Below are 19,059 nucleotides of genomic sequence, written 5' to 3' on the forward strand. Positions count from 1 at the left end.
CTGCTCCTCTGACAATCTGTCCTTCTTCCTCCCAGCCTCTTTCCCTCATTGGCGTGCCTCCAGGTTGTCTGCTGCAGTCAGTGTGGAGCTGGAGTTCAAACACTGCAGCCTTCAGCAGCACATGAAACCGTGATACTTGGAACCTTCCAGAAGTGTGGCAATACAAAGCTTCCCCCGCCAAGGTGATTTCATCCTCACTGGCTGTTTTTCAGTCACCACCGCTCGCTGTTCACCGTGTCTCTGTCTATCACAGGTGTCTTGAGCTCTACTTGTTGTGGATTTTTATTCTGCAAATCCTCAACGTTGCGTTGTGCTGTGGCGTAAATCTCAGTTTACTCTTTCAATCAATCCTGTAGAAAGTAGAACCAGAGGAAAGGAGAAGCACTGCAGAGGTTATGCAGGGGTATTTATGTGCGGACTTTAGTGTGCACCCACAATGAAGAAGTGACAGATGCAAAGTGTTTTAGTTGCGCTCCCGTCCTTGACCTGGGTTGGAGCGTAGGCCAGGTCTGCCTCTGCAGTGGCAGAGACCTGCAGGGCTGCCTCGCTCTGTGCCCCTGTCGGATGATCTCATTTTGCAGGGGGCAGCCGGCTCCACCGCATGCTGAGGCCACTTCTAGATGAAGGCTGCAGAGCAGGTGTCTCGTGGTGTGTGTGTGTGTGTGTGTGTGTGTGTGTGTGTGTGTGTGTGTGTGTGTGTGTGTGTGTGTGTGTGTGTGTGTGTGTGTCTGGCTGGGAGTGCTGCGTTTCTGCCTAAACCCCACTCATAAACAAATGTGATTGATCTGCCTTGTGTGAAAGTCTCAGCTGTGACACCTGCTGGCTGGAGAAGGAACTGCAGAAAGCTGCAAAACAAACTGGAATGATGTAAAACAAACTTTAATCAGACCAAGTTGTGTAAAATAACATTTAGTCATGTTCTGTACGTAATGATTGTACTTTACATGAGTTTTTAAATTTAATGAAATAATTACTAATAACTTGCAAGTCCAAAAAGGTAAAATATTATGTTGTAAATAATAAGTAGTCCTTAACATCCCACTAAATTAATATCTAAGTCAATACACACTTTGAAAGTCAGAAAGAGGCCACTCTCTTTGGATTTTGAAAGTTAATTTTGATGATAATACTTTGCAGATAATAGTTTGAATGCAGGACTTCTGCTTGTAATTTGATATTTTTTATATTCATTTGTATCAAATATTAGTGAAAGGTTTCAAAAAATGTAAACTTAAAAAACTTAAACATAACTTAAAATCACATTAAACAGTTACTAAATATTACTTTGAATATAGATAGATGATTGTCTAAGCAGATGTTCTGGATCTACAGTCTAAAATTAAAATTAGTGGTGAAGATTCTTAAAATTGTTTTTTTTTTTTAAATCCAGTTAAGGTCGTTATTACTAACATTGTAGAAGTAGATGTTCCTTGTTTCTGAGTGCATGTGAGAAGCTTGTCCACCCTGCCATGAAGAGGATTTTGGGGAAATGGTTATTTTTTTCCTGATGTCTTCCACAGATACTGAGTCCTTTCAAACTATTAAACCTTTGTGGTATCTTCAGCCATAAGACCATTCTCTAAAAAAAAGAGACATGTTTGTTAAAATATGAAAAATGTAATGCATTCTCTCGTCTGTTCTTGTAGTGCGATCGCTCCACCACAGTGTTGCGAAAGTACATTTTAAATTTTTTTACATTTTATTTACAAATGTTTTTTCCTCACAGTGGCTCAGCAGCTTTACATCGACAGCTTCCAGCTGAAACACTGAATCCCTCTGCTTTGGTAAATGAACTGGGACATAATCCAGGAGTAAACAGTAATTTACAGTGTAATTTACAAAGTTGATAAATGCTTTTAGAAAACAGTGACATTGACTTTTTGAGGACTGAAGTGTTAGCAGAGTAATAACACTTACTTAAAGTGAACCAACCGTGTTTTGGTGGTTATGAGTGATGCTGATTTTCCAAATATGGAAACATTACTGGACAACAAGCACAACGAACGTAACGCTGAATATGACCATGAACAGAGAGCAGCAGTCTGACTCCAGGTATTCTGGCACATGCTAATGCTGCTATCAAAGAGACTGTTGGCCTCGGATCAGCTGGAAGCTGACAACCACTGCAGTGGTTTACTTTTCATCAACATCTCCAGCCAAGAGATTGTCAAGTTCTGCTGGGTCAGACTGACTGTATACTGTCGTCCAGGCGGAAAAAAAAACCTCCAGCTCAAACTTGGCAGGTCCATCGCTCAGCAGAAGGGGATCGGAAATAATTGACTTTAAAAGTCACTCACGTTTAATGACTTGTTTGTTGCATTATAAATATCAGTCATTCGTCTCGTCTGTATAAAACATACACAGCTGGCAAGTAAGTGCTGGCATTGTGTTGGCAAACCTGCGTGTGTCCGTTCAGTGTGTGCTATCTGAGGCGCTGCCTGGGAGTGATGTTGTCTATGATCCGAGGGCTGCAGTGGGTCATGTAGTGCAGGGCCGGGTCGGAGTAGTTGAAGGGCGGAGGGTTGTACTGCTGCTGGAGGTGGTCGGGCAGCAGGTGGGGGAGCCTGGAGGGAAACACGAGAGCCAATCAGAACGCAGGAAACCAAAACAGTTTATAACCCCGTTTCCCAAAAAGTTGGGACGTTGTGTAAAATGTAAAACAAAAACAGAATGCAAATCATTGTAAACCCATATTTGATTGCAAATAGACCAGACAACATATCAAATGTTGAAACTGAGGAATTTTATTGTTTTATGTCAAATATATGCTTATTTTTAATTTGATGCTGGCAACATGTCTTAAAGAAATTGGGACAGGACCATGTTTACCACTGTTGGCATCACCTGTTCTTTTTACAACAGTCTGCAAATCTCTGGGAACTGAGGAGGCCAGTTTTTGGAGTTTTCAAAGTGAAATGTTGTCCCATTCTTGCCTGCTAGAGGATTTTTGCTGCTTAACGGTTCGGGGTCTCCTTTGTCATATTTTTAATTTCATGATGCGCCAAATTGGTGACAAGTCTGGAATGCAAGCAGGCTCGTTTAGCACTTGGACTCTTCTACTACGGAGCCATGCTGTTGTAATACGTGCAGAATGTAACATACAGTAACAATGGAACATATGTTGCTCCACAACCTGTATATATCATTTAACATTAATGGTGCCTTCCCAGATGTGTGGGCTACCCCTGCCATGTGCACTAATGCAGCCACATACCATCATGGATGCTGGCTTTTCAACTGAGCACTGATGACCATCTGGATCAGGGGTGTCCAAACTTTTTTCACTGAGGGCCAAATACAGAAAAATATACGAAAGGCTGGGCCACTATTAAAGTTAACAAAATCAATAAAATGTAGGTAAATTATGCTTGATAACTGAATATGCTTAAATAAAAAAACAGCCTACATCACAACTTTCCATTAACAGGTTTTCATTCATTTTGTTACAAAAAGGGGTAACAGCTCATTCTCAAAACCGCTGCCTCAGATTGCTTTTTAGTCAGGATGGTGATCCCCCTTCACAGCCCTGTATAAAGAGGGAAAAATAAGGGAACCACGGGATGGGTATATTTAAGTTAGTTATGCAAATAAGTTATTGGGGTTGTTAACACATCAACTAACATTTGTTAGAAAATGTTATCAACTTTAATTGGCTGAATTTATTAAGTAATTGGGCTTTTCAACACATGAATACTGTGTAATATATTTTTAACTCGCATATAAGGGAGTCGAGAACAGCTTGATTTCTTTCTCAATGACAGAAAAGTCTCGGAAGCACTGACTGAATTCTGTCATAAGAGATGTGATCACAGACACATATTTCCCCCTTTTAGCAGAAAGGTTGGCCTTTGGAAAAGCACATTTGATTTCGGACAACGTGGGGAAGTGCGCAACATTGAAGTTGCGTAGTTGTGTCTCAAAGAGACAAAGCTTCGCACATGCATTTTAACAGCCTCGCCTCCACTCTCCCACCTTGGTGCACACCATTGAGGCCATTCCTTTGTGCTCACCTGTCATCGCTGGAGCCCCGTCCGTTGTAAGTCCACACAGCTTATCCCATTTAAGTTCCATTTTGTCAATTGCATCTGACACAGCTTCAAAAATGTCCTTAACCGTTGTTGTGCCCTTTAGACTCCTAAGATCAAGCAGCTCCTCCGTAATGCAAAAGTTATCGTCAACTTCCCGCAAAAAAATTAACAGCTGCGCGGTGTCTGTGGCATCTGTGCTCTCGTGACATGCAATCGAGTAGAAATCAAGTAAGAAGTACAATACAGTCAAGTGCAAATTTCATGTGTGGACCATATTCCATTATGTTTTTAGAATTTGATGCGGGCCAATTAAATCTGATGATCTAGATGGTCCCTCTCCTCTTTAGCCAGGAGGACGCAGCGTCCGTGATTTCCAAAAAGAATCAAAAATTTGTATTCGTCAGACTGCAGGGCAGTTTTCCACTTCGCCTCAGTCCATCTTAAATGAGATCATCTGTTTTGGAAACGGGGTTGTAGATGCTGTAAAGTGATGTGCTTATTATTTCTTGCGCTCCATGTATGATGATGGTGTCTGCAGCTAGGATCAAACAGGTCATTATTTTCTGTAACACTGTAGTATGGTGGTAGTATTTACGTCTATGAATGCCAGGTGTTACATTTCTAAACAGCTTGTACCTTTTTCCTGTGAAATCCTGTCTTTGATTGGTGCGGTCTATATTTCTCCACAGGGCACACAATCATTTCAGGCTAATTTATGGAAATGTTTGGATAGGCAGCAGTTGTTGTGGAATACTCAGTGACTCATGCATATTCATGCAGGCTTTAGCCCAGATATACCAAGTGTTGAAAGACGCTGAAATCTGCGGCTAAAGCTGATTAAAAACATGAACACACATTCCCGATGCGTCTCTGCACTCGCTGTTGTCTGATGTGCCGTTCAGATGTTTTGAATTGTGTATCATTACTCTGTGCAAATATGTATATCCCTGCTGATAATGAGGTAGAGACTGTGCAACCTGCTGTATCCTGAATCACTCGGCGAACAGACCAAAAAAACCCAAAAAATAACCACACATCTTGCCAAATGATTACTTGCAAAGTTGCCAACTGACTGTGCACAGCTCTCCCATGAATACAGTGAGTGTTGTGCTGCTGCTGCTGTCAGCCTCTTGAAATTTGATCTATAATGCATTTGATGCAATTTAATGGGTACACTGGAGACAGTAAATTAAACTGCGAAAGATGCTCCATCATATCACATACATCTGGTACTTTAAGTATTATTACATTACACCACATAATCCAAGTATCATTGCCTCTGTGTCTTGTCGAAAGAGAACAGCACAACCACTTCTGCTTACTCACTCTACTCTAATCTAATGACATAATCCCACAATGCTGGAACCGACCTCCTCGCCATTATATCCATAGGGTCTGGTAAGCAGGCCAGTCATCAGGGGGATTATGTGTCTATGGCCCACTAACACCTGGTCCAGATGCCGTACATCTGCACACACACATGCTGGGGCTGAGGATATGTGCACATCGAGAACAGATACACTGCAGTGCAAATATATGGACATTACTCAAAGTAACAAAGTGCAGGTTTTCATATCTATATTTTGGAAAATAAACCAATTATTATTATCAATAAAATTATTGATAGCCTTCTCCTATCTATACAGTATATATAAAGCTGTTTAGCTTAGCATAAACACTTTAAACACCTTCTTGTTTGTTTAATTATTCAGGTTTTTGGATGGATGAAATCTGACTATTTAGCATAAAACACCTGATTAAGTGTTATGTGCTAAATAGTCAGATTTAAAGGCAGATTTTGCTTCATGTAGACAGATCTAGCTTTGCCTGCATTTATGTAAAGCTAAGCTGTTTGCTGTAGCTTCATATTTATCATTAAGATATATGAATGATGTCAATATTCTCAGCTAACTCTGCACAAGAAAGCAAATAGCCAGATTCCCACCCAAAAAAGGTGAACTACTGCTTAAAAAAAAAAAAAAAAGACATTAGCCAATATGATGGTGCTGTTTTAGTCTCCAATCTGTGTAATGCCTCAAATATTTTTTTTACCCTCATCATTATCTTGGTTTATTCAATATTGTATCTGCAGATATTCCTCGGTGTTACCCAAGTGCGGTTTCATAACTGGGACCAAAGCTGTTAGTAGGAAGTGTGTTTGTTTAATATAGTAAGAGAGTGGGCAGTCCGTCCTCCGACTCAGAAGTAAAATAGGAGGAAGACAGTCAGTGCTGCAGCAGCAGAACGGCCGGCAGGATTTAAAGCCTTCAAGTTGCCGTATAGAGGATTGTCTCTGGACAGACCTACTTGACTACTGTACCTTGAAATACACAGAGTGCAAATGTGTGTGTGTGTGTGTGTGTGTGTGTGTGTGTGTGTGTGTGTGGTCAGTGTCTCTGCAGCAGTATATTTGGTGGTGACCTGGAGCGAACTCTTTCTCACCCAGCACAGAGGAGCTGCCGACCCACCTAACCACATGTTTTATATGTATCCAGTTGAGTTTTAGTACCCTGTGATGGTGCAGCCATCGTTTTGTGAGCCGGTGAGGTTTCAGACTTTGTCTTAACACGACTTTTGTGAGGCTGTAAAGTTCATTACAGGCACATGATGTCGGATGTGTGGTTCTGTATGCCAGAACACAACATTGTTGTATGGATGAAATGTGGCTGTTCTTAGGTCCTTATAACTAGTGGGGCAAAAAATTAAGTATGGCAGTCAAAAGAAAATGCAATTTTCACATAGAAATCAAACACATTGAAACTAATGTTGTGTTCCAAATGGTGTACTTTCGTACTAACACTCACTATTTTGGGTGCATAAGTGCGTTCACATTGACAAGTATGGAAACATGCAGTGCATTATAAGTACCTGGATGGTGTACTCACACTGGTCCAAAAATTTTGTGTGAAAAGCTGGGACACTTTTTAACGTCAACAGTCGCCATCTTGGCTACATAGCAAAAAGGAATGGCACCCTTTTCCAATTAACACCTCTCCGTTTCACAACCACCCCTCTCATCCCTTAAATAGGAGTTTTTCCCTCCTAGCTTATGTGGGAATTGTTGAATTGTTGGGTTTCTCTGTATAATATTGTAAAGTTCTGCTGTAAGGACTTTAAATATGGTGCAAAAGCGGTTCACCACAGTTTTCTTTTGAGTATTGCTTTGAATATATTCATTACCAAGACAAAATAATGGAAAGATGTAATTATCAGGAACTTCAATCTTCAATACACTTCAATATCTATTATATAGTTACCAAATTATCGTCTTAAAAGCTGAGAATTGTAGTAGTTATGTCTCAGACGCGTGGTGTGTCTAAATTAAAGCTCGTATGTAAATTCTACTGATGTCACTCACTCTCCAGTGACGGTCTTCTTGCGGCAGCAGAAGCAGGCGAGTGCAGCCAGGAGCAGCAGCAGGAGCAGAGGGATGCCGATGCCCAGAACCAGACCCACAACTAGGTCCACCTCCATGTTAGGGACTTTGCCTCTGTCTGTAACGGATCAGTCAATACTGAGTCATTAAGGATCTCTTCCTCTCATCAAAATAAGTCAAAGGATATTTTACAAGGCGAGAATAAAGGTTAAAGTGTCATTAACAGGTCTGGGAATGACAAAACAACAGGATGGCTGGATCACCCTGTATTTCTGTAAAATGCTACAACTCTATTAAAAAGCCCAGAAAGGAAGCAAGGCATTCATTTCATCGAGTAAATGTTTTACTGGGTAACTTAGCTCTTGTTCATAAAACTGACTGTGACGGTTTAGTGGTCCTACAGCCATAGATAGATGCTAGGTGTGCTCACCTATTACACAGGACTGGGTTTCATCCACGTCAGTCGTGCCGTTGCAAACACACCTGTAGCCCCCATAGGTGTTGGCGCATAGGGCAGGGTAGACACACACCGCCTCCTTGGCCTTACACTCATCCAGATCTGGAGGCAGAGACACAGACTGAGTAACACTTTAAAGGTGCAGCAGGATATCTTTTATTTTACATCCCAGATACACGTTCTTACATTTATCATGTTGTATGCACTTTCAATACAACACTCCTGTTGTATTGTGATAAAAAGGCCCTCATAGGTTGACCAGGTTTCTAACTTTATAAGGGACTGCACAGCATTTTACTGAGACCATGTCCCACAATTCGATTGGCTCCTGTTTTCAATGATCAACACTGCAGGACAGATGCTTTTCTAAAATGTGGCTTTATTCTAAAGGATGTGAAGAAAGCTGGAGAGACGGATCATAATGGGTCTGCGTCTGATGTCAATCAAACTGTGCATACGTGGGTCAAGTTAGTCTGTTGCCACGTTTGCTGCCAACACTACACCCAACGGGGGAAAAGTGCGGGTCACCACAAAGTCACTAAGCTCTGCCGATCTCAGCAGATTATGATGGAAACTACGACAAAGAAAAAGTAAATGCATCTCCAACAAAGACTGGAAACTAACTGGGCAAAGCCGACAGATGGCGATTCTCAGAGAGTTGTTTGCCAGAATTATGTCTCAAATTCACGAGGGAGAATACATCGTAAGGCGACACAGCACATGTGAGTCTCATAAGAAGTGTGTGGCTCAAACAGAGACGAGCAGATCTGTGGATGTATTCCTACTGAGACCCAAAGGGAATTGCTAGCACTGTGTAAGACCAATTCCTATGAAACTTTAGCTTCCTTTAATGCTTACTGTCTTTACTGAGCAGGGGAATTCAGAAACTTACAATCAAATATGACATGTTTAGTCTTTCACATGCTTTCACATCGTCCAACACAAACCTACTCTTTGCCCAACATTTGGTTTGTTGGGATCTGGTCACTCTATTCAGAAGTTATGATGATATTTTTTTTTTCCTTTTTAAACTGCTTGAGTATAATAAAACTAAATGCAGTGGTATATATATATAAAAAAAAAAATAATTACAGGTAACTCGAATTTTTTATTTTTTTTACCAAAAGCATGTACCACAGTGACGTTACAGTGATTTTATTCAGTCAGATGAAATGTATTGTGTCAACCAATAAAACTGTAAGGAAAAGATTTATGGATTCATAAAATGGATTGCTTTTAAGTGGGCATCTCCAATCCAGATGAGCTTTTAATTGGAAACCCTTCCAGAATTTTGTTTTTTTCCATATAGTGACAGATGTGATTACATGTATGACACGTGTTTACCACATGCTGCAACATATGATAACATGTGGAAAGGTTTTCACATGGGAGTCTACATGGGCTTCACACATTACATCATGAAAATGTTATAACATGTTTCCAATGTGTAAAATACATGTTTCACATGTGCACAATGTTGTCACATGAGTTTTAGCATGTGTAATTCATGTGGGTTTTTTTATGTAGGGGAACTTTTCTACAAAAGACAAACAGATAAATGAATGAAGCATTTTACCATCAACGTCTATGGCTCTGATGTCATAGTGGCTGCTGACTCTGGCCAGATAGTCTCTGATGTACCAGTGGGGCGTGTCACTGGACATGGCGATACGATATTCATCTAAACCTGGTCTGGATCCGGGTTCTTGAGCTCTGCTGACGTTGTAGAATTTGTTGGCAAAACCCTTCGTCAGAATGTCATCCAGCTGAGGAGCACAGAGATTATCAATTTTTAATACAGTAATTTTTTAGATAATAATACTGCCACATGTCAGTGATGTTGCCAGACAGCATCCCAACACACACACACACACACACACACACACACACACACACACACACACACACACACACACACACAAACACACACACACAAACACACACACACACACCTGTTTGAGTCCGTCAGCTGTGCTTTTCTTCCAGCCCACCGACACGTTGAACACGTTATACCCTGCCGACACGGAACAGCAGCAACAGCTGTGTGATCACCTTTTCTGACCATATTTGGGCATACTCAAAACGGTAACACCACAGAGAAGGGCTAAGCTGTGATAAAGCCACAGAAAGGAACCACATGGGAGCTCTTACCTGGAGGGTTGGGAGAGTCACCTGTAGAGAGACACGTCAAGTGGATTATAACAGGCTAATGACCCAGAGAACATGTGCACACAGCTGCACAATTACAGTTCTCACAAATGGACAAACTGCAGTAAAATACATGTATTCATAAGTGCATTTTATGACATTTAATAAGAACAATACTTTAAGGTGGAATGAATAGATGCAAAGGTGGTCATTTCTGTTGCAATACTTTTTTTGTGTCTTTGCCAAATCTAATTTTTACAAGGGAGAAATTATTAAAGATCTACAAGAGGAGTCTGTGTGTGTCTTTAAGAAATACTGCAAGATACGTGGGACAAATAAAGGCTTTTGCATCCTACAGGAAGTCCAGTATGTTGGGAATAATGTGGGGACGCACAAAATCCATACATTCATGCAACCATACAAAATCTGTCAAAAATTTGGATGCTGATTCAAAGGTTTTTATTTTTAATTTTTATTGGCAAACAATACTGAAGACTCTGAAATAAAACTATGCAGTAAACAAAAATAAAGCATGTTTTAAATTTTAGATATGTCAAAGCAGCTTGCTTCCTTCAGTTGGGTTTAAATCAGGTGACCTGTTTCTTGGTCTAATTGCCTTTATAAAAGTCCTCCTACCCAAACCCCCAGCCGGAACCAAAACGCTCACATCAGGACTCATCATCATAAAATCCAGATTCAGATTAATGTCCGTTTGTTGTGTTTCTCGGCTCGAGCTACTCTCCTCCTCTTATTGATCTCCCTCAGCGGTGGTTCCTTCACAGCTCCTGAGCCGTGAAGGCCACACAGAACAGCTGAGGTTGAGATGTGTCTGTCTGCTGCTGGAACTGATGTGGGCTTTAATCTGAGGTGCTGTTAACTGGTGATTTGAACCTCTCTTCTGTTACCGCGGTGACTGCAGGGCTTCGTTTCCTCGTGAGAGTCAGTTTCATCACAGCATTTGATGCCTTTTGAGACTGCCCTTGAAGAAACTTTCAACGTTCTTGAAAATCTTCCAGACTAACTGACCTTCATGTGTTAAACTGATGATGGACCCTTGTTTCTCTTTAATTAGTTGAGCTCCTGACCATAATGTGGATTAGTGCAGTAGCATAATTGAACTATTTGCTTTAGACCAGCACCATTTGACAAACATAACTAATCATCTCAAATTCCACAAGTTAACATTTGACTCAACTGATAACTGCAAACTATTCAGGGTAACGACCTAATGATCAAGCTTGTTAAGATGTAAAGCTGTCATCAAGACTAACAGTGGTTACATTGAGGAATATAAAATATAAAGCATGTTTTGGTTTGTTTAAAAAAAAAATTGTTTATGAAATAATTCTGTTTTATTTCTCAGTCTTAATGTCATCACTTTTGTCCTAAACTGTAGAAAATAGCAAAGATCAAGAAAAACCCTTGAATAAATGGGTGTGTCCAAATGTTTGGCTGGTTATGTGAGCGTTAGTGCTGTAAGCTGCTACTATAAGGACAGGTGAGGCAAATGTAAAATGCAGTCTTTACATGTGTCACAAAGCTTGTGTTTTCTATTTCCCCATGTTTCAGTATTTCATTTCCTGTTTTATTTGAATTTCTTGCTCTCCTCTCATCACAGGTGTCTTGACTTCCTGCCCTTGTGTGTGATAACCTGCCTCACCCTCATTGTTTCCACCCGTGTCCAATTTTCTTCCTGCCCTCCTGTGTCTACACTCGTATGACAGTTCATTGTTGTTCTCAGTGTTCCTCGTTCGAGTCGTTTTCTCCATGAATCTTATTGCTGTTCTCTCTGTAAGTTCTCCTGGTATTCTGAAGCAGGTTTTGTCTCCTGGTCAAGTTTTTGCCTCGCCCTTGTTTTGTGCTATCGACTTTTTTTTTTTTAAATCTTCACCTGTGACTTGGAATTGTTTTTGCCTAATTCATTTTCATATAGATGCCTGCCCTGCGTTGTACTATTGTGCATCTGACCTTAGTAAAGACTTTTGCTGCATTCAAATGGGGTCGTATTTACTGTGTAAGCAAGAAGAGTCCATACCCCTCATGTGGTAGTCGTTACATCAGGGCAAAGACCATGAAAGTTCATTCTTCGTTGGATGTCAAGCTAATATTATTGTAATATTAGTCATAGCTTCATAACTTAAATCATAGTCTGAGGAAAATGTTGATCTTCCCAATGGCCTCATCTTTTCCCTCTGTGCCTTTGCATTTCCTTCATTATGTAACCTGCCTGTGAGCTTGCTAAATAGTCAACCTCGGTGGCTTCTAGACACCTCACAACTATGTTCATACGACTTAACGCCAAGCATATGTACATATGACTTCCCTTGTCGTGACCACGAGCTCGTGAGTTTTATTTTTGAACACAGCTTCTAACTTTAACATTGTGAGTCCTGAGTCGTGCATTTGGGTCTAGTCTGTTTCTGTTACGACATGCGCTCCGATGCTGCTTGCTACTGTTCATGCCAATTATACAAATCCAAACAAGCAGTCTCATGTCAGCCGGGATTGTTTAAATTAATTTAATGTAAATTTACTTTATAACACAATACTGATCATGCACAATAATTTGTAACCCTTCTGATAAATTGTAAACATGGGAACTCAATTGTTTGCAGTCATTTGGATTTTGTCTTTTGAGTGTAACAGCTACAATCATCCACGAGTGATTAATTAAACAGTAGTGGATATGTAAGCGTCTACGTACCACATCCTTCAATGTCCTTGTTGTTTTGGTATCTGCAGAGGCATTCAAAGGAGCCGGGCTTGTTTTTACACTCATACTTGGCGTTCTCGCAGGCCGTGAGCGCCGCACACTCGTCTGTATCTACAGTGAAGACAGACACTGTGCAGTTCACTCACTGTAGGTACATGTGTTTTTACTCGTGCTAAAGTGTTGGCGGGGTTCAGTACCTGTGCAGTTGTATCCATCTCCAGTGAAGCCAGGCTTACATGTGCAGGTGTAGTTGAACTTGGTGCTCTGGCAGCGGGCGTCTTTGTGGCAGGGGAAGGGGAAAGGAGGGATGCACATGTCTGAAGGTACACAGAGGAACAAGAAACAGTCTGGGTCGAGTTCTGATCATGTGACTGTAAATTTGAAAAATAAAGTTTTCCTGTGTTACAGACCATGTTCAAAACATTTGTATCCCTCTTTTCCCTCAGAGACAGTATTATCAGGACACTCTCCGCAGGTGAACTGGCCAGGCTCGGGCTTCGACTGGCACTGCACCCCTCGGAAACAGGGTTTGCCTCGACATGCGTCTGTCGTGTTCCCACAGAATTTCCCGTTGAATCCCTTCGGGCACAGACACCCCACCACCTGGCAGGTAAAAATAAAAAAGACACACACAAGCTAATGTATTCGTCAATAAGAATACATACTGCATTCAAATCACATCACAGAAGATGACTTAAAACATATTTGTAGACTGGGCAAAGATTTCTTATTTTCCCACAAACACCTGAATGCACCGACAAGATTTTTTCAAGTTCAAAACAGCTCCATCTTGTGTATGTAAAATTTGTAAAAGACCCTGTGATAGTTACCACAATAACAAGTGGTTTTAATACTGTGTATATGTAAATCAATAACATATTTATTTATCAAACTGTCATCTGAGGAATGGGGGTATACACAGTAAAGACGAGATGAGCTGTTGGTTTCTTTTTCTTGTTTTTTATGCCTTCACACTCGCAATAGATGTAGTTGGATGCATTATGTTTTATGTTTTACAGTTGTCCATCCGTCGGTCTACTCCATTCCAATAATCACAATATGTAAAGATATAACATGTCTTTTTTTAGCACAAATGCTTACTTGCTTCAAGGATGATTAGATATTGGGAGTCAAAGGTCAAGGTCCCTGTGACACCAGAACTGTCCAATTCTTGTGATGGCAAATATTTTAGGTGCACCTTGAGGAACCTTCTTCAATTTTGGCACAAACGTTCACCCAGAGGGGTGAACTGATTTGATTTTGGTGGTCAAAGGTCAAAGATCACTGTGATCTAACAAAACATGTTTGTGGCCATAACTCGATCTGACTGGAAACCCAAGGAAACTACAGTAATATGTGGAAACCTTCAAATGGACTTTCTGAATGTCATGATGAAAACTGTTGCAGCCGATAAAAGCATCAAATCATCTCAGAAAGTACCTGGAACTTTCCCTGCTGGTGGTTTTCGACGACGCTGCTGTACTGGCAGGTTCCTCCGTTGAGGCAGTTGCAGACGTGCAGGATGGGTGTGAACAGGGAGCTGGTGAGTTTGTCACTGACCTTGATGTTCAGCTGCACTGGCTGGGTGCTAAGGGGTGTCCATGTCAGGTAGCCGTCATCTGGAGAGGAGAGCACAGGAGTCTGTAAGCCATGTACAGGAAGCCATGATGGCAGGGGAAACTTATGAATACCTAGTTTTATTAATAAAATGCCTAACAGTTACATATTTAAAACTCCTTGATATTTTTCAGCCATTCCTCCTCCTGTGAGTTCTCCCTGCCTGTGCGTGTCTCCGTCTGTGTGACCCATCGACTGACTCAGCTCTGAAATGTTCCATCTGCCGAAACACTGCACTGCTGGCTACTGCAGGAGGCTCTCCATCCCACTAACAAATGTCAACGCTAACGTCATCGGTAACAGTGAAGGGTGGAGGGAGGGAGCTGTGTTTGGCAGGAGGAGTTGAGTGTCTTTATGTGTGTGTGTGTGTGTGTGTGTGTGTGTGTGTGTGTGTGTGTGTGTGTGTGTGTGTGTGTGTGTGTGTGTGTGTGTGTGTCTCACCGCTACCAACAGAAGCCTGGGGGGGTCGGGGTAAGAGCAGTGAGTAGGTGATGGGGTCTTTGTTGGGGTCCTCGGCGATGATCTGAATGTTGACCTGGGAGTTAACCATAGCGTGGATCACCATGGGCTGTGTCACTATGGGAGGCATGTTACCTACCAGACCACAAATACACCACGTCTAATTAGTACAGGTCAACGATTGAAGCACAATAACCTCACTAGGACAAGTTTACCGTAGATCAGAGCCAGATTTTGGAACTGCGTCTCGGCGTCCAGAGTCTGTTGGCCCAGGTCGGAGCTGCCAGATGCGAGGATGTCGTGGACGCACTGCATGCTGCCTTTACAGGCTTTCTTGAGCTCCTCCACCTCAGCAGGACTGACGCTTTTCAGCAGGTGATCAGTGTCGACAGATGTCAGTGGAGCCTGTGGAGGCGAAGAGAACAACAGGCTCTCTGGGCCTGGGACTGCCCCTAGAAACACACATATACATCATTATTACACATCCATACTCATTTGGAGTTGTGTTTCAGATGACCTGATGACTGGACAATTAATCTTCTGTTTAATCTTTAGTGCATGAGTTTATTGGGCCAAACCAGTAAAGCTGTGGGCCTTAAAACCAAAACAATGAGCTGAAGGATGCTAAAACTCTCCAAAGAGCTGAAGTAAGCTGCAGATTCAGATTCAGATTTTCTGTGGGTTTGTTGCTTTGAATCACCCCTTTTCACATTCCACATAAATACAATACATTGTTAATATACAAATGTTGACTATTGTATCTTTAAAAGTTTACGAAAAGCAAAGGACTAAAAGACTAAAGCCAACATGTGTATTTCCTTAATTGTACATGTCAGCTTTGTTTGACTTAACTTTTAAATTATCTCTCAAAATGTCCTCAACTTTCTTCTTAAAAAGAATAAATGTATCAGTGGTCCACTCACAGGACAAACCAAAGTGATGCAGTCTGTCCTCTGCCGGGGGTTTCAGGTCTCTTAAGGGCAGGATCTTTCCGTCGGACATGAGGAAATCATCCGAGCGGGTGGAGCTCCAGTGACCCATGAGGCCCACAGTGCGGTTGTAGAAGGTCTGAGGGACCTCCACCATGGCTACCAGCTGATTGTAGCCGACTCCGCGCCACACCACCACATGGAGGCCGCCGGCGTACACCGCTGCACAGCGATTCACCGAGATACAGCGCACAGCAAAGTCCTTCTCACCCTGGTGAGCAACACCTGAAAGGACAGTGATGATGGAGTGTGTTTGTCATATGGTTAAAACAGAAGATTGTTTTGTCTAGAAAAACGTTATAGGACAGGGCTACTCAGAGGGACAGATAAGAAGACCACTGGGGTCTCAAGGGCCGCACAGAATATTCTGACATTTAATGTCAAATAGATAAATTAGTACATGGAATAAATTAATGGCATACATCCCCTTTAAAGTATCAATTACAGACAGCTAAATACAAGAACATAGTTAAACAATATGGGCCTGTTCATGAGTCATAAGGTGCTAATAGCAAGTCCATATATATCCATATTTGTTAAAGGTGAAACAGTACCTACACATAAATCTACCTGTGGGCAATAGAAAATGGGCCATATCTGGCCTGCAGGCTGCAGTTTGATTAACCCTATTTTAGGTTTTAATTACCTACTTGTTTACGTGGTGGGCTCAAATTTTCTCAACTTGACTGTCACGTAATGCTGGTACAGGATTGTTAATTGTATACAGTACAGTGGCAATACCTTATACAAAAACAACAGCTTTTTGAGAGTCTGTCAGATAGTGAGTGGTGATCTTACCAACTGTGACTGGGACCTCAACATCATCCACAAAAACCCGCAGACCACTTTCTTCTTCCGAACACCTCCATTCAACCTGGAAATATTTCATTAGTATTAGAGTTATAGGTTAAAATAAGATTGACAGATATTATCATTGTTTATTTAAGCCTGCATGCATATGGTACTCTAAAAAAGTTCAAAGACATTCCAAAAAAGTTAGCAATTATTATTTGAGAAAAATGTTTGGGAATATTTTCTTCCAAAAATCTTGATACATACATACATAATAGAAAGGATTAGATTAGACATTTTCAGTATAATCTATGTGTTTGCATGGAGCGTTAATACATTTTAAAAGAGAAGAAATGTGACTATTTACTTAATTTCTAAGAGTTCTAGGAGAAGTATGATATTTATAATGAATTGGAGGTGGCTAGCTTAGCTTAGCATAAGGAAACACCTCAAGTTAAAACATGCATGTAAACATCTCTAAAACTCACTGATGAACATGTTTTTAGGGGAGTTGGGCACCGTGACCACCAATAAACAACAGGTTAGCCAACTGGCCAGTACTTGTTTAGGCTACTGATTAAAGAAGAATACAAAGAAATATACAAAAGGTTATCAGTCAGTTTTAAAGGTTTTGGTGGGTGTATTTTTGAACTTTGGGCAGATTCAGGCTCTCCCTTTTCTAATGTTTATTCACATTGGGTCAGGTTAACCAACTCACTGCAGCAGCTTTATAGTCCTAATCTAAGTTTTAGAAGTGAAGAAGGACAACTCCCAAAATGTAACTATTCCTTTCATACACAAAAACTGTCTTTCTCTCATCCTGACCTTGCCAATGCCTTGGTGGAAGGCAGCCATGCGCACCACCACAGGGACTTCAATGATCCCCCTTGCGTCTGTGTATAGCTTGTCAGTCTGTCCTTGCAGGGTGAAGATATTAAAGCCAGTGGCGGATGAGAGACGCATTATCACAAACTCTCCCAGCGCCTTGAAGGAGTACTCCGTCCCGTCGAAGGTGATGAAATGGATGCCGCCGTACACCATCGCTGCGAGGGCAACGTCAGCAAGAAAGTTTTCAATACAGACACACAGCAGACTATCATGACAGGATGAAAATTAATGAATATTGATATCTATGCATGGTGTGTTCCTCTGCTGGTTTGGGTGTCCCTCACCTACACCCTGTGACGCCTTCTTTGACCGGGTGGAGCTGTCAGGGCTGGTCCAGCTGTAACCTTGGCAACGGTCCAGGGGCCTCTTGCTGAGGTAAAGGTGGCAGAGAGGAGACTCGATACAACACCACTGGAACGGCAGGAGATCTTCATCTGGAGAGAGAAGTTTAGTGAGAAATTATATCCGAGCAAGAGACGTGTGTCTTACTTGTCATTAAGCAGGACATTAATATCTTAGATTGTCATTGTATTTGTTATATAAGTCCAGTTTTATTGTGGATTTGACCAAAAATCAAAAATTTTACCGATATGTTTCTGCAAGGTGTGTCCGGAGAAGAAGCGCTCGTTGTACCCGGCCAGCAGAGGACCGTCCGGTTCATACACACACCTCTTCCCCGAGCCGTATCTGTTGGACAGGAATGACTGAAAGATGTGCCCTCCTCCGCCCCCCCACCGCTGACCCCTCAGTCTCATCACAGTTTGACCCGGGTCAGTAGTATCCTGCAAGAACGACAGGTCCTCCAGAGCCTGGGTGCGGGTGCAGGGACAGGAAGACAGCGTCCATGCCCACTCGGCGGGGTCGGGCTCCTTCATTGTCCACGCCTGGCACTTGATCCGGGGATCCACGTCTGACCCCCCTGGTCCTGTCAGGTCATATACCAGCTGGCCTACATTTCCCAGGGTGCCTCTCACCTGCTGGGGCCTGTATCTGCCGCGGGGCCCGAAGAAGTTTTCTGGGGGGGCGGTCTGCTTGACAGAGGAATTACCATCCGTGTAGCCAATAACAGCGTCGTGGTGTTGCCTTTGGCCAGGACCCCAGTTCATCTCCCCGTACCGCAGGAGGGCAAAGGAGCGCGCGCCATCCGTGGTCAGGATACACTGGAAAGTGTTGGTCTGGAAATAACAAATCAGAACCCTTATGTAGTGATCAAGTACAGTAAAGACCCATATAAACCATTTTTGGCCAGAAATGGATCTTATTCAGAGGGTCTTTCTGATTTAAATGGTACTAGTATTTCATACACAAAAACAACAAGACCTGACATACATTGCAAAAATGAGAAGAAGGCAGGTGGCAGTAGATATCACTTCATTCTGCATTCATGCCCTTGAAGGTGAAACAGCCCCCAGGTGGCACCAAAGCCAAACAAAATAGCCAGAGTGTCCAGGGATTTATGACTGAATACCTGCTCTCCTTCAGCTGAGTTTAAATGGCTCACATTGCACTTAACAATAGCACTTAAAGTAGGACAAGCAGGCGAGCAAACAGGAACACTCCCTGCTCCATCACACCTTTCATTGAAACATAAG

The 19,059-nt window shown here is 42.0% G+C and overlaps 1 protein-coding gene across 1 annotated transcript; it reads right to left on the bottom strand.

The window, feature by feature from the left end:
* Window positions 1-869: 869 nt before the first annotated feature.
* Window positions 870-14,928, bottom strand: LOC138195072 (neurogenic locus Notch protein). Its single transcript, XM_069144132.1, has 12 exons — window positions 14,781-14,928; window positions 14,163-14,440; window positions 13,133-13,325; window positions 12,920-13,039; window positions 12,714-12,833; window positions 10,013-10,033; window positions 9,814-9,875; window positions 9,438-9,627; window positions 7,835-7,963; window positions 7,387-7,522; window positions 2,399-2,564; window positions 870-1,579 (listed from the first exon to the last, which is right to left on the bottom strand). Exons 1-11 carry the CDS (start codon window positions 14,926-14,928, stop codon window positions 2,423-2,425), a joined length of 1,539 nt encoding a protein of 512 aa, XP_069000233.1. The 3' UTR covers window positions 870-1,579; window positions 2,399-2,422.
* Window positions 14,929-19,059: the final 4,131 nt, after the last annotated feature.

The sequence above is a fragment of the Embiotoca jacksoni genome, unplaced genomic scaffold (assembly GCF_022577435.1).
Source record: "Embiotoca jacksoni isolate LCO1_2020_lvr unplaced genomic scaffold, fEmbJac1.0.p SCAF_12, whole genome shotgun sequence".
NCBI lineage: Eukaryota > Metazoa > Chordata > Actinopteri > Embiotocidae > Embiotoca > Embiotoca jacksoni.

Coding starts and splice junctions, on each gene's coding strand:
- LOC138195072 (XM_069144132.1), bottom strand. CDS start 14,928: ATGCCTCCCATAGTGACACAGCCCATGGTGATCCACGCTATGGTTAAC. Junction 14,441..14,780: donor CCAGGCTTCTGTTGGTAGCG/GTGAGACACACA, acceptor TAAATATGTAAC/TGTTAGGCATTTTATTAATA. Junction 10,034..12,713: donor CAAGGACATTGAAGGATGTG/GTACGTAGACGC, acceptor GTCTCTCTACAG/GTGACTCTCCCAACCCTCCA.